Raw genomic sequence first — 14,110 nt, 5'->3', positions numbered from 1 at the left:
AGTGGGCCTGCTGTTGATACCCGAACCCTGCAGGACATTATAATGGGTCACAGACACTGTAAATGAAGGGTGCGCGAGGCAGGGTTGGACCTTAGTGTTTGGTATGGGTATTGGTATTTTTTCTTCCAGTTGGGCTAGGCCTCTCCTGTTCTAGTACTGTTTTGTAAAGCACTGTGTGTTGTGAAAGGCACTGCATGAAACAGAAGTATAATGCATTAAGGTCAATGAATCTTGGGGAAAAAAATATATATTTTTAGCCCTTAGATTTCTTTTGAACAGGAAGAGAAAGTTAAAAATGAGCATCTACCCTATGCCAGACGCCAGGTTTCAGAATTCCTTTCCTTTAGGCCTTATTGTTCAAAGATTTTCTCCAGCAGGCTGTACGGCACGTGGAATAATCAGAGCGTCTGTCACAGTGGCAGGATTACCTTTTTCTGCGCATCTTTAATTGATGTCCAACTCATTGATCGTAAAGGAAAACTACCGTTTTGAGTCAAGTCGAATCCGAACTCTGTCGCCACACTTCACACACAAATTAGATCTATAAAGACATTTACTGCTGACCATGGAGTGTGGCTGTTTAAAAACCAATTCAATATTCTTTAAGCTTCATTAATCAAGAGCTCTGCTGGAACAAACACTAATGGGCACAGGGACACTCCAGGGCCAGGACAGGGAACCCCATGTTAATGTACATGACTTGGGGGGGGGGGTCCCCAAAGGACTTGAGGAGCAGAGACTCCATGGAGTCAAAGTCATCACCAGCTCGTGCAGCTGTTTCATCATGAACAACCCGGTCTGGCCTGTCCTGCTTCCTTCCTCGCTAGGACTTTGCAGGAATGTGATGTACTTGAGTGTCTGTCGGAAGAATGTGCCAACTCACCTTGCCGGCGTGACAGACAGGTCCGATCAGAAACAGAGGTGTTTATCTCTGCTACGTCTTCCTCATCCATGACCCCCCGGGGCTGTGAAGAGGGAGAGAGCGTACGATGAGCATCCTTATTTCCTTAATATTTTCCTTCTAATTTTCTGGGTTTTCTTTTTTACGGGCATGGAAAGCCCTACAACACCATAGTGGATCATTCAGACTGGATTGTGGTGCAACAGAACAAAACAAAACCAGCAGAACTTTACCGGCGGGCTGAGAGCCAATATGTACAGTATCAAGCATGGCATCAGTCCCAGCGAACAGACGCCACTATGACATCTAAAATCTCCTAGTGACAGCTGACATTCTTGCTGAAAGGTAGACTGCCTTCACCCGAGCACTACCTCTCCCAGCCTTTACTTGTGCGAACGTGTCACACGTGACCCTAGTGACCTCATTGACTCCATCAGGGTCAACCAAGCGATGACCTTGATCACAGCGAGAAACTGTAGAAGAAACAGATCAAGTGGGTTCTGGGTTAGGGTTAGGGAACAGACGTCTGGGTTGCAGTTTAATTCCCCTTAGCTTGGATTCCTCATCCTCAAGCTGGTACTTGTACCAGCTTTGGCAAAAAAAGCGTTCAGGCTTGAGGAGAGGACAGATGCAGCTCCCAGTGGCATCACTGCAAGCTTGCATGCATCCGCATTGGCCACAGGGGTGGCGCTGTTGAGCCACAAACCGAGGATACCCCTGCCCGACTACTAGTGCATGTGACTCTGGCAGCTTCAGCACAGTGAATGCAAGTAGCATCTTACAGGGCTCCTCATGCACATAAGGGGCTCCCTAACAGTCTGAGGCCTTGGATAACGCACACACAGGATGAGGTAGCCTGACAGCTTTCGGATCCCGACTATGGGTGGGTGGAGAGGGGGGTAAACCTTTGCTCACTCCCATACACACCCGTTACTCTTTGCGTAAAGTACTGCCTCCCACACTGCCGCCCTGACCTCCCCTGCATCTCCTCGGACCCGCGCTCTCGTGGCGGAGCCCTGCGGCCATGTCGTGAAGTGCTTGTGCGCAGGTCAGCTGGGGATTACGTGACCGCGCACACTAGCCTCTGCAACTGGCAACTACCTTGCACCCCCCACCACCCCCCCTCCTCCTCCTCCTTCCAGCCTCCCCGAATTTCCGTATCCTCTCGACTTCCCCGGTAGTGACTGCTGCCTCGGCGTGCCGGGAAGACAGTCTTGTCTCGACAGGACCATGGGTGTACAGAGCGCATTCCAGTCAGAAGCCGCCACCTTGGGTGACTCATGCTGCGGCCTGACCAGCAGACAGCGCGCGAACTGCAGCCGGCCCTCCCTGCGCCTGCCGAGACTGGTCTGAGCTTTCCAGCGCTGGGGAAAAAGTCCTGCTGAAACTGTAAGGGATGGCAGTAACTTTCACTGGGCAAGAGCTTACCCTTCTTTTGAAAATGCGGAACACAAGGGCGGCCCGCAGAGCCACGGTTCAGCAGGGTTTCACACGTCATCCCTTCAATCACCTATTTATAAAGACCTGGCGCACGTGTGGCGCACACCGATCAGATGATCAGTTTAGCAGATGAATTGATTCGGGGGGTCAGTCACTTTACATCAAGGGGGCCCCCACTCCAGGCCAGGAGGACTACTGCACCTGAAGGGCCTCCACTCCAGCCCAACTCTTAATCATCCAGTTGAGCTAATTACGGCCTTAACTGGAGCACTTTAATAGCTCAGGTGCAGCTGTGAGACCTCATGGTCTGGGGTAGAGCCCCTGTTTCACATAACCACACTCACAACGGATGGTTTGTAGCAGCCGAGTTTAGGCCAGTTTGTTTAGGCGAGTTTGTTTTCTGAAAGGCCTGTGCAGTTGTTCAGCTATGATTGATTCCCTGCTCTGGGGCATCTGGTTTCTTTAAAGAGGAAGTTCAGCTACCGACGAGCAGACGCGTAGAGGGAACTTTCAGAACTGGTCTGGGTTTTCTTTTTTCTCCGCTTGTAAAAATAAACTCTTAGATAGGAGTCAAAAAAAAAAAAAGAGGGCAATCACAGGTTTCCCTGGACTGTTTTCTTTTGTATCTCTGCTGGAGGAGGTGAAAGGACCCCTAAGAGAGGCTTTACAAGCCAAGCACGCCACACACAAATACACACACATGTGCCGATCAGCTGTTTGCGAACCGAATGACGTACATCAATTCATTCCTGGACCGAGAGGAATGTGTTCGGTTTAAAATGGGATGGGCAATCCTGTTCTGGCACAGCCGGCATGTCTGCATCGCATCATTCCAGGCTCAGCCCCTGACGAGCTCATTCAGCTCGTTATCACCCAAGTGGAACCCATGTAACGAGTTCTCCCAGCTCTTCGGGTGCTGCGGGACCAGGAGTCCCCCCCCCCACCCCCACCTGCGCTCAAAGAACTGAATCGCTTTAGCTTTTGATCAGCGAAGGGGCTCCTGCTTAGACCCTTAGGAGGTGTTGTCAGCCTTGCACAGTGTGGCCTCCCTGCTGTTCCCCTCTTGATTCAGCTTTCTCTCCTCCCCCTGGGGTGAGGCTGCTGTGTCTCTCCCAGGTGGGGGTGAAGTGGGTCCCCTGCTATGTGGAAACAGCTCAAGTACCCTTTGGGATGAAAGATACTTCACAAAGGCCGGGGATGATGATATGGGCACGCTGCATCGACATGTACATCAGCGCCTGTGGTGCACTGGTCAGCGCTCTGAAGCGGAAACTACAAGGCAGTGGATTTGAATCCCAGCTGGGGATCTGCCATTGTGGACTTGAACCAGGCACTTCATTGAGGTGGCTACAGTATAACGCCCCACTTTATAGATAGACGAAAGAAAAGCTTCAGCATGAAAGAAAGAAAGAGCTATACGTATACGCTAGCTAAAGCTTTCTTTTTGCCCGAGTTTTTAACCGACTGGAACGCGGCTCCAATTCATGGTTTGCCCCCAGGCGCTGGCCTTCTGAGAACAGTATTGTGTCTCAGGAGGGGAGTCGTACAGCACAGGAGCGCAGAAAAAACAAACGAACCTGATTTTCAGGTCTTTGGGCGATTACAAGGGGCGGGCTACACCGCACACATGTAAAAAGACGAGGTTTGTTTTGATGTGGGAAAGATCGGCCGGTTTGCCAGCATTAAAAAAAAGACTGTTTCAGCAGCATTCATCTACAGCCAGGGAGTCACTGAGGTTGGAATTTGACTCCACCAGAGATAAAACTGTCTTACATATGGTGGTAAAGCCCAGTGAGATCTGGGTAAAAGCACAGTACAGTAAAGTAAAGCCCAGTGAGATCAGGGTAAAAGCACAGTACAGTGCAGTGCAGTGCAGTAAAGCCCAGTGAGATCAGCGTAAAATCACAGTACAGTGCAGTAAAGCCCAGTGAGATCAGGGTAAAAGCGCAGTACAGTGCAGTAAAGCCCAGTGAGATCGGGGTAAAAGCACAGTACAGTGCAGTAAAGCCCAGTGAGACCAGGGTAAAAGCACAATACAGTGCTGTAAGGCCCAGTGTGAGCAGGGTAAAAGCATGGTACAAAGCAGGCACAGAACTGTGCACTCTGGGTCTAGAGATTCACTGGTTAGTCACTCCTGTCCTGGAGAGCCACAGGTGTGTAATAACTTCATCTAAGAGAGACCCACCACAAGTGGCACCCCAGGTCTGGAACTGAACCCAGGGCCCTCGCACTGCGAGGCAGCCCTGCTGTCATGTCCCGCATTAATAGTTATACCCATTAACCCTGCTCAACTGGGGGCCCTCCAGCACCCCAGTGGTAGCAGAAACCCCGAGTCGTGAGGCCTCAGGGCCACAAACCGCTGGTGCCACAACCCTGACATTTCACCCGTTTCCTCATTCTGCAGCAGTGAGGCCTCGCATGTCCCAAAAAAAAAACCCCACACTCCAGAGGGTCTTGATATAGCTTTAGGCCTATAGGTGAAAACTGATAAGCTTTTAAAAGCCCCAGGGCGAATTATTATTTTTTTATATTATCATGCATTCGCTCCCCAGTACTGACAGGTGAAATCTGCTCACAGTGGTCTGTGTGGAATAACACAGGGGCTTGTTTTCAATGGGTACCCTCCTTCAGGGTGACTCACCTGCCCTGAAAGAGTTCCTTCGCTGTGGGCGCCGCGGTTCTGTTTCTTGTCACTCCTGGTGAAACACGCTTTGCCGGGTCACGCACGGTCAGGGTAAGTGGCTCATTTTTATGTGGAACTGCATTCACACAACTTTTATCCTCCGATCTTTTGTTTTGTCGAGAGGGGCCTGCCAATGTACAGATGAATACTATCTATCCTTTCCCGGCCCGTCTGTCCGGGTCAGCATCGCCCACTCTTCAAAATAAAAAAAAAACTCATGTCAAAATCAAAAAGACCTCATGACCGACGCCGCTACAGTCTCTTATCGGTCTTCAACGGTTATCAAATGAAAGTACCTGGACAGACTTTTCGCTACCTTGCGGCGTTAGTCCAGGATACCTATAGTTGGAGATGACTTGGATTTCAGGAAGAAACTTTTTTAAAAAAGGAAACAGTTAAAAAGGTTTCCAATTATGATTTACCCTGCGGTGGGGGGGGGAGGGGGGACGCAGAGGTTGGATTTTATCAATAACACAAAAGACGTTTTCCTTTTGAACCGCATTCAAACGACCGCCGAATTACGCAGAGGTCGCTACAACAGTATCTGGAAACTTATGTAAACACGGGCGAGTCGGCGCAGCGCGGTTGCCACGGCAGCGGGTGGGTGTGTGTGTGTGCGCGAGAGTGTGTGTCCGGGCGGAGTTTACGACCCCACCTCGCGCCTCAGGTGTACCGACGGTGTCACCCAGGTCCGCGAGCGCCTCATTGGCTGCGCCTCGCGTCTCCTCGGCGAGGTTTTGGCTCCGTCCTGGGAATTCCGCAAACTTCCACCCCCGAAGGAGGCGATGGGATTTTAACAATCCGGAATCCCGATAGAGACGGCGTGGCGTTCGGTTAAGACTAGGGAGGAGCGCACAGGTAATGTCTCTAAATCGCCATTGGGGGCTATCGTGTGTGTGGTGTCCGTGCGTGATTTGGATACGCTGCGGCACGAGGATGTATCTCCGTGTCCCATTCTGATACTGAGGCATGGTGCTTACCCACAGAACTGTATGCGGAGCGAAATTATTTTTTTGTTGTTGTTTTATTACGCGGAGATCTTGCCTAGGGCGTATCGAGTGAACAGTGGTTTGACGAACCGACTTGAGCTCAATCATTTGTCTGGTTCGGGAAAACGATGCTCAGAACGCAGAAAAACACGGCAAAAAATCAGTCAGGTCACGGAAACCCTTGTGTTAGAGAACGTGGACACTGCTTTTACAGTGCATTCCGACCGAAAAAATAAACAGCCTACTTTCAATAATAATAGCTGTCTCTGTCCCGACGTGTCTGTGTGTCTTGTGCAACTGCGGTTTAGTTTCGGCCCATTAGTTTTCAGCGCGCTGGGTGCGAATTTGGACAGAACGGATTACTTGACATTCGCTAGACATCTTTATCGTTCTGAGGCCCAGTTTGGGCGTGTAAAACAGCAAGGTCATCTTTCTTCACCGACTTGAGAACCCTTAAGAGTGGCACCCAGACTCCTCGTTGTGACTCCCAGTGCACAGCAGTCTGATCCAGTCCAGGTTTTACAGTGCTGTCAGACTCCCAGTGCACAGCAGCCTGATCCACTCCAGGTTTTACAGTGCTGTCAGTCAGACTCCCAGTGCACAGCAGTCTGATCCACTCCAGGTTTTACAGTGTTCACAGTGTTGTTGATCAGACACGCTTTGTACAGCAGTCTTAGTCAAAGGGGATTTTTTTTTTAGATGCTGTCCTTTCAGTGTACAAGTGTACAATTTAAAGGAATCAACTTGTCCAGTGGGCCTTTCATGAGCTCTGTGGTTAATTCAGGTCCTGACCTACAGCAGGGCTCCCAGGGCCTGAGGTCACAGCCCCAGGTGCAGAGACCTGGAGCTCCACTAGAGGGCTCTGTAGCCCCAGCCTCTTGCAACTGGAATGTTAATATACCTGGTGCAAAGGATCCTGGGTCTAGCCCTGCGGAACATGTTTTTTGTGGGGTAGTAGAGGAGAATGTCCAGAAGAGGGGTTTCCTTCCCCCCTGCGTACGCACACGCACACACACACATGCTCCCTCCTCTCTGCTGTGTTGGTGGATCCTCCTAACTGATCTCTACACCAGCAGCTCCATCACCCTGCTCCCAGCTGGCAGCCCACTGGAGCCCAGCAGCTGTGAGCCTGGCCAGCACCTGGAGGGGAGACTCCTGGGAAAGCTGAGGCTGCTGCTGGAGGAGGTGTTAGTGGGGCCAGCAGGGGGCGCTCACCCTGCAGTCTGTGTGGGAGACTATACTGTAAAAAAGGCGCCGTCCTTCTGATGAGATGTAAAACCGAGGTCCTGACTCTCTGTGGGTATTAAAAATCCCAGGGCGTTTCTCTAAAAGAGTAGGAGTGTTACCCCAGTGTCCTGGCCAAATTTCCCCCTTGGCCTTTACCAGTCATGGCCTCCTAATAACCCCCGTCTCTGAACTGGCTTCATCACTCTGCTCTCCTCCCCACTGAGAGCTGGTGTGTGGGGAGAGGACTGGTGCATCATCCACACTGGTGGTGGAGGGGAGTCCCCATTACCTGTAAAAGAAAAGCTATATAAGTTGTGAAATTATTATTATTCTGAGCAGCCCGCTGGGGTGGACTGAGGTCACTGTGTCGGACGCAGTGTTCCCAGCCAGCAGTGACCACAGGGGTTAGTGAACGGAGACCGCCTCTCTTCCAGGAGCCAGGATCCGGGGAAGGACTTCCACATCATCCAGGACATGGAGCTGAAGGAGGAGTGGCAGGACGAGGAGTTCCCCAGGTCAGCTCCGATTGATTGATTATCCGTCCGCTCTGGCGTCTAGGAGGTTCCGATTGTCCGTGAAGCGACTCGGATGATGTGCTCTATTAAAACTGGTATGAAATAGAGCAGTGCAGTGGCTAGCGCTCCTGCTTCACAGCACTGGGGCCCAGACCTGGGGTGCTGTCTGTGTGGAGTTTGCATGGTCTCCCATGTTTCCTCCGAGTGCTCCAGCTTCCTCCCAAAGTCCAAAGACAAGCTGGTGGGTTAATTGGAAAACGGGCCCTGCCACAAGAGTGGCTGTGCTGTCTGGAGAGAAGCCTACCATGCACCTGTTGCTTGCTGGGATAGGCTCTGGCTCCCCTGTGCCGCTGTACTGGGTAGAGGAGTGTAGGGAGTGGATGGAGGGTATGTAACACCCGAAACTCAACAGCCCAGGTCTGTGCGTGAAGGACTCCTGCAGCTGTACTGTCTCGTTAACGGGAGCGCGTTTATACTGCAATTCCGACAGGCCTCTTCCAGAAGACACGCAGAGCCCAGGAGACGAGCCGGACAGCCCCACAGGAGAGGAGGGCAAACCAGGTAGGCAGCTCTCTCAGGTTCATTGACCCGTTCTAACCCAGACTAACACCCGCCAGGGCCTAGAGTGGGGTAAAGGCGCTGAAGGAAACCTGCCCCAAGCGTCTAGCCCGTGAGCTTGCTATAAGTGGCCAGACCCTGGTCCAGTCGCGTCACACACAGGCCCCAGCTGACAGGCGCTGCGGCGGTCCCGCTGTCCGGCCCAGAGCCCGGTTCCTCCAGCGCCCCTTCCTCCTCACTCCCCAGCCTCAGGGAGGGCTCCCGAACCAGGACTGAGCTGTCAGAGGTTTTGCGTTGCACGCCCACCTCACGTCCCGGTGTCTAACAAGCCGAGCTGGAGGGAGGCTGCACTGTTTCCCCTGAGCCCCCGAATGCACCCCAGAAGCGTCACGACCATCTGCCCCATCCGCACCAACTCCGACGGTTCTCGGCCGGAGGGGCCGGACGTGAGCCGCGCGGCTCGCGGGGCCGGTGTGGATCGAAAACACGGGTTGAGCTGGCAGCGCGTCCGTTCTGCGGGCGGGAGCGGGGCGCTGCAGCCCCGAGGCTCGGCGGGTCCGCGCGCCGGTGACCCTGTGCCGCTGTCGCCCGTGTCGCAGCGCCGCCCAGCAGCCTGGCTCTCTCGGGGACCCGGCACGGCAAGAGGCGCCTGGTGGCGCCGGCCCTCAGCCTGACGCTGGACCGCGCCAACTCCACCGTGTCGGACGAGTTCGCCACGGCCACCCTCTCGCCCTCGCCCGACGAGGACTTCGACATCAACCTGGAGGACCTGGAGACGCCCTCCGACAGCGAGTCCTGGACCTTCCCGGAGAGCACCCACGACTTGGAGTGGGAGGGTGAGAAGGGCATTGCATGCCCTTTAACCTTTAACCTTTAATCTTTAACATATCCAACCCTTAACCTTTAACCCTGCCCCAACTTGAGGCCTCACCCTCACGGCCAGGCTGTCGGAGAGCTGAGGCGAATTAAACATGGTCTGTCTTGCACATCAAGTGCTCATAAATATATAATATATATATGACAATAATACAGTCCAACAACAGGCATCAGCTGTCTCTCATTCAGAACTCCTCCAGTAACACAAGATTAAAAAAACAAACCATTAGCTCGTAAGGAACCCAATAACAATTCAGAAGAAGATTATAGGGTCTACCGAATGCCAGTAACACACCTCTAGATACTCGGCGGTAGCCGTCCTGCTTTAACATTCAGAACCTCTGTGGGAAAGTGGACCACTGCTTTCTGGGGTTCGGGGTGCAGCCTGGTCCACTGTTTTCATCACTGTGCTGGCGACTTACCTGACCTTTGCCCCCCTGACCGGCTCCGTGTTGCAGACGACCTGCCGCGGGCGGGCCGCAGGGAGGGGGCGGCGGCGGCCGGAGCAGCGGCGGCGGCCAGCACGCCGGTGATGGAGCAGGCGGAGGAGGGGCAGCTGGACCTGGACGAGGTGGACAGCCGCGGCAGGAAGTGGCGGGTGTTCCGCACCGCCGGGCAGGAGCACCGCGTGGACATGAGCGTGCTGGAGCCCTACCTGCGGGTGCTGTCCCACGGAGGTGAGTGCTGTCCGCCCGGGCTCTGTGGGACGCGCGCAGGGAAAACTCGAGGGTGGAGGGGACTGGAGGTTTCCTGGAAAGCTCCGCTCTGATTGGCTGCTCCGTTCATGTGGCCGGGGCTTCTCGTGTTCCAGGTTACTACAGCGAAGGGCAGAACGACATCATCGTGTTTTCCTCCTGTTACCTCCCGGAGAACAGCGTCGACAGCTACGAATACGTCATGGAGAACCTCTACAGGTGAGCCCCACTGCCCGCCTGTCTGTCCGCTGTCCTGTCTGTCCCTCTGTTCACTGATCCGTCCCCTTGACTGCTGATGTGTCCCTCTATTCACTGACCTGTCCCTCTGTCCACTAATCTGTCCCTCTGTCTGCTGACATGTCCCTCTGTCCACTAATCTGTCCCCCTGTCTGCTGACATGTCTCTCTGTCCACTTCCAGCACAACCCCTGATAACTATAAACTATAAAACCTTCTGGCTGGGGGCTCTCGGGGACCAGGGTGGGGAAGCCCTGATTTGGGGTGACCTGTAAGACCCCTCTGGATAGGGGCTGTCCGGGACCTGCTGGTGCTGACCGGCCCCCGCTCTCCGCAGGTACATCATCGGGACCCTGGACCTGATGGTGTCGGAGAACTACATCATCGTCTACCTGAACGGCATGTCTCCGCGCAGCAAGATGCCCCCCCTGCGCTGGCTGCGCCAGTGCTACCAGACCATCGACCGGCGGTGAGTCGGGGGAGCCGGGGGGCCCACTCGAACCAGTCTGGTGTCTGGTGGTGGCGGGGTGGGGGGGGCTTTTCTTACCGCCTCGCTCGCCTGCGATTCAGTCCCGCCAGCAGGGGCCCGGTCAAGCGTTAAACCTGCCCGGACCCGAGGCACGAGGGAGAGAGAGAGAGGGAGAGAGAGAGGGAGAGAGAGAGAGAGAGAGGGAGAGAGAGAGAGAGAGAGAGGGAGGGAGGGAGGGAGAGTCACGTGGGGCCGAACCGCTGAGGAGAGCACACTGGTGCTGCAGGCGCTTGAGGACAGGACGCTGGCCAAGGGATGGTCCGTGCCTGGCCCCGCCAGCAGGGCAGAGGTGTGCGGGCCTGTGCCCCCAGAGGGGGCTGATGGGAATCGCTGGGCAGCACTGCCTGTTTGTTTTGACCGATGACTCGGCTGCGTGCTGCCGACTCATCGCCCGCTGACACTGCGCGAATCCGCCCTCAGTGACTCATGAGACAGCAATACAAAGGCTGCAGAATGATGAGCTTGCTTTTACATTCACCACTCTTTGAAATCACAGGATTTGGTCTTGTGCTCCTACTGCTGTGTCCAACAAGACCTAGGAGAGAAGCTTTTTCCACCTCTTCCAAGCTCAGGCAGAGCTGTGAGCTTTGAGCTGTGTACTTTTAGCAGTTCTGTCGTAGGAGATGCATGCTTTTGACAAGGAGCATCTTGAAATCAGGGGCGGAGGTGGAAAAGAGAAAATGTTTTTTTTTAAATCAACAACAAACTCAGTATTCTGTTTCAAAAAACAGCTGTTCTCAGAGAACAGGCATCACCTGACAGCTTCTGCTGTGACCTGCTCTGTGGTTCATGTCTCCTCCTGCCCCCAGGTTAAAGAAGAACCTGAAGGGGCTGCTGGTGGTTCACCCCTCCTGGTACATCAGAGCCCTGATCACCGTCTTCAAGCCCTTCATCAGGTGAGGCGGGACCTGTAGGCCCTCTTCCTCTCTCTGTTGACGAGCCTTGGCTGTGTCAGTGCCCCATCAGTATCCAGCTGTACCGGTTGTATCTGTGCCCCGTCGGTAACCAGCTGAATCTGTGCCCCATCAGTACACAGCTGTATCTGTGACCATTTTCTTTCTGTATAAATTGTGGAGATTCTCCTGTAGTTGTGAGCTATGCTGTGTGCAACCACAAATTCCAGCTTGTCAGCCAGATTTCCCCCTAACTCAATCATTCATATATCTATAATATATATCATATATATTATATTGTTCGTATATTAAGTGCTGTATAAAAAATAACTGTGAGCTTATGGGGAAGATTATGCATTAGAGCCATAAGAGACCTACAGGATGTGCAGTACCTGACCCACAGCTCATATTTCTACCTCCGGGGAGCAGTTGCCCCAGGGCGGGGCAGGTAGCCAGGGGAGTGCGGGCTCCTTTCAGCAGTGCAGGGCTCTGCGTCAGTTGTTTACAGCCCAAGGCCGCAACCACAAGGCGGTGACGTTGCACAAGAGCCCGTCCTGTTTCACAAGCACGCCTCTTTCTTGCAGCGCGAAGTTCACCCGCAAGCTGCGGTTCATGAGCAGCCTGCGCGAGCTGGCGGAGTACATTCCCATGGACCACGTGGAGATCCCGGACTGCATCCGACAGTGAGGCCCCCTCCCGTCTCCCCTCTGCCCGTCTCCCGGGGAACACGAGAGAGCATTTCAAATCGAGCGTGTTTTACGCAAAGGGTGGTGGGAGTAGGGAACAAGCAGCCTGGCCATGTTGTTGCAGCTGCAAGTCTCACAGTAGATAGTAGAAACTTACTGGATATGAGGTTCTTGGAACATGTAGTTACTAACTATCAATTGGGCTGGACAGGGCCAAACGGCTTGTGCAGCTCTGTCTCTCTCTCTCTCTTCCTGTTTTCTCTCTCCTCCCTCATGCCCCTCTCTCTCCGGTTGCTCAACCCCCACCCCTTCCTATTCTTCTCTCATGTTCGCTCTCCCCTGTCTCCACATGAACACGCCCACCAACCTTTACACACCTGCGCCTCACGCTGGCCCAGTGCAAAGACTGAAACGCCAGGACTGTGTCAGCTCTGCGCCTGAATTGATCATTCAGGTCCTGCAACCAAAAATGCAGAGAGAGACGTGAGAATGAAAGAGGATCTGGGCAGGTGGCTCTGCGCAGGAATACACTATATACCCCCTGAACACAGTGAAGCCCCCTGACGTCCTGCTCCGCTGACAGGCTGGCCCTGTTCTTGTTTTGCAGGCTGGATGAAGAGCTGCACAGGCCCAGGGGCAGCTTGGACTGACGCCACGGACACTTCTGTGGAGCTGTATATAAGACTGGGGGTTTGGGTTCTGCTGGGTGTATCGTCTCAGGGGGCTCCTGGTACCCCCCTCGGGGCCAAGCTTCTGCTGCCAGGCCGGTTCCGGGGACCTTGCGAAGGGCCTGCAGGCTGCTGGATCGGGGTCCAATCAGAACAGCGCCGCCTCGCGTGCCACCGGGCCCCGGGCAGCTGGTCACCTCTCCCCGGCCCTTCCTGTGAGGCAGCCGTGCGCCGGCGAGGTTCGGGGTCACCGGGTCTCCTCTGGGCCCAGGGGGTTCGCACTCAGAGTCTCTTACGCTGTTCCAGTCGAGACCCAGCTGAGCTCGTCTCGCACTCCCCCTGCGCTCAGGAGCGTTCGTGATTTGAGGGGACCGACAGCCGCGTCCATGTGGGGTACCCTGTTCCCGGGGGGCTCGGAGGGAGGCCCAGGCTCCGGCTGGTGAGGGCTGGAATGGGGCAGGCCCGGCTGGGTGTTGTAATCGGAACACGGGTGCGAGCGTGGGCACGCGGGCGTGGAGACGCCTCAGGGAGAGAGGGCCTGGCGCTCCGGGTGGCTGGAGCGGGAGACGGGATGAGATCCCCGGAACGTTCCTCTCCGCTTCCCCGCCGTGCCCTGTGCCACCCCGGCCCCAGGCTGGAGAGGAGGAGGTGCTCCGGGAGCACAGCGGGGGCGCAGGGGCAGGGGCTCCACTCCACTCCCTGAGCCGGTTCGTGTCCTGATCAGGCCGGACAAGGGTACCCCAGAAACGCCTGGACCCCCGGAGAGCTCCTCTCCCGTGAGGCGTGTGCTGTAGGGCAGGCCGGCTCGGTTTTCCCCTCCACTGTGATCGCTGATGCCTGGACCCCCGGACCCCACAGCCTGACCCCCCGGTCACGCTCGGCGCCATCGGGAGAGTTTCCCGCAGGACAGTCCTCTCCTCGATCGATGATGCCTGAATCCCTGCTCACATTGGCCTGTTTCATCCCCAGAGTTCATCAGGATCAGTGGACCTCCTACAGACACGGGAGGTCAGCCCCCCAGCTCCTTCTTGTACCCGAGTCTGCTGCTGCCTCCTGCGGCCCTCGCTCTGCTCTGCAGCGGACAGGGGGCTTAAGTGCAGTTACAGAGGGGGGGTCGGACCTGTACCTTTAACCTTTGTAGAAAAGTGCCTTCCTGAGATCTTTTTTTTTTTTAGATTTTTTCTTTCTTTTTGTAATAAACACATTTAAAGTCA

At 54.7% G+C, this 14,110-nt stretch overlaps 1 protein-coding gene and 1 long non-coding RNA gene across 5 annotated transcripts in view; one reads left to right on the top strand and one right to left on the bottom strand.

The window, feature by feature from the left end:
• Positions 1 to 5,551, bottom strand: part of LOC148639999 (uncharacterized) — a 20,194-nt gene extending 14,643 nt beyond the window's left edge. Inside the window, exons 1-3 of one of the 3 annotated variants that reach the window (XR_015930643.1) lie at positions 5,321 to 5,551; positions 4,983 to 5,219; positions 884 to 965 (exon numbers count right to left, since the gene is read on the bottom strand). This is a non-coding gene — a long non-coding RNA (uncharacterized LOC148639999). Of the gene's footprint in view, positions 1 to 883; positions 966 to 1,272; positions 1,397 to 4,982 lie in introns of those variants that run through there. The other 2 variants (XR_015930641.1, XR_015930642.1) reach the window with 2 other exon arrangements.
• Positions 1 to 14,110, top strand: part of bnipl (BCL2 interacting protein like) — a 16,403-nt gene extending 2,293 nt beyond the window's left edge. The window contains exons 1-10 of one of the 2 annotated variants that reach the window (XM_088621060.1): positions 5,628 to 5,882; positions 7,675 to 7,755; positions 8,246 to 8,316; positions 8,913 to 9,149; positions 9,648 to 9,866; positions 10,001 to 10,103; positions 10,458 to 10,589; positions 11,459 to 11,545; positions 12,127 to 12,225; positions 12,836 to 14,110. In XM_088621060.1, coding sequence (XP_088477186.1) covers positions 7,715 to 7,755; positions 8,246 to 8,316; positions 8,913 to 9,149; positions 9,648 to 9,866; positions 10,001 to 10,103; positions 10,458 to 10,589; positions 11,459 to 11,545; positions 12,127 to 12,225; positions 12,836 to 12,878 — 1,032 coding nt within the window. In that variant the 5' untranslated portion in view covers positions 5,628 to 5,882; positions 7,675 to 7,714 and the 3' untranslated portion in view covers positions 12,879 to 14,110. Of the gene's footprint in view, positions 1 to 5,627; positions 5,883 to 7,674; positions 7,756 to 8,245; positions 8,317 to 8,912; positions 9,150 to 9,647; positions 9,867 to 10,000; positions 10,104 to 10,457; positions 10,590 to 11,458; positions 11,546 to 12,126; positions 12,226 to 12,835 lie in introns of those variants that run through there. The other variant, XM_088621059.1, reaches the window with a different exon arrangement.

The sequence above is a fragment of the Lepisosteus platostomus genome, chromosome 26 (genome assembly GCF_059453375.1).
Source record: "Lepisosteus platostomus isolate fLepPlt1 chromosome 26, fLepPlt1.hap1, whole genome shotgun sequence".
Classification (NCBI taxonomy): domain Eukaryota; kingdom Metazoa; phylum Chordata; class Actinopteri; order Semionotiformes; family Lepisosteidae; genus Lepisosteus; species Lepisosteus platostomus.
This window is presented reverse-complemented; position numbering and strand designations above follow the sequence as displayed.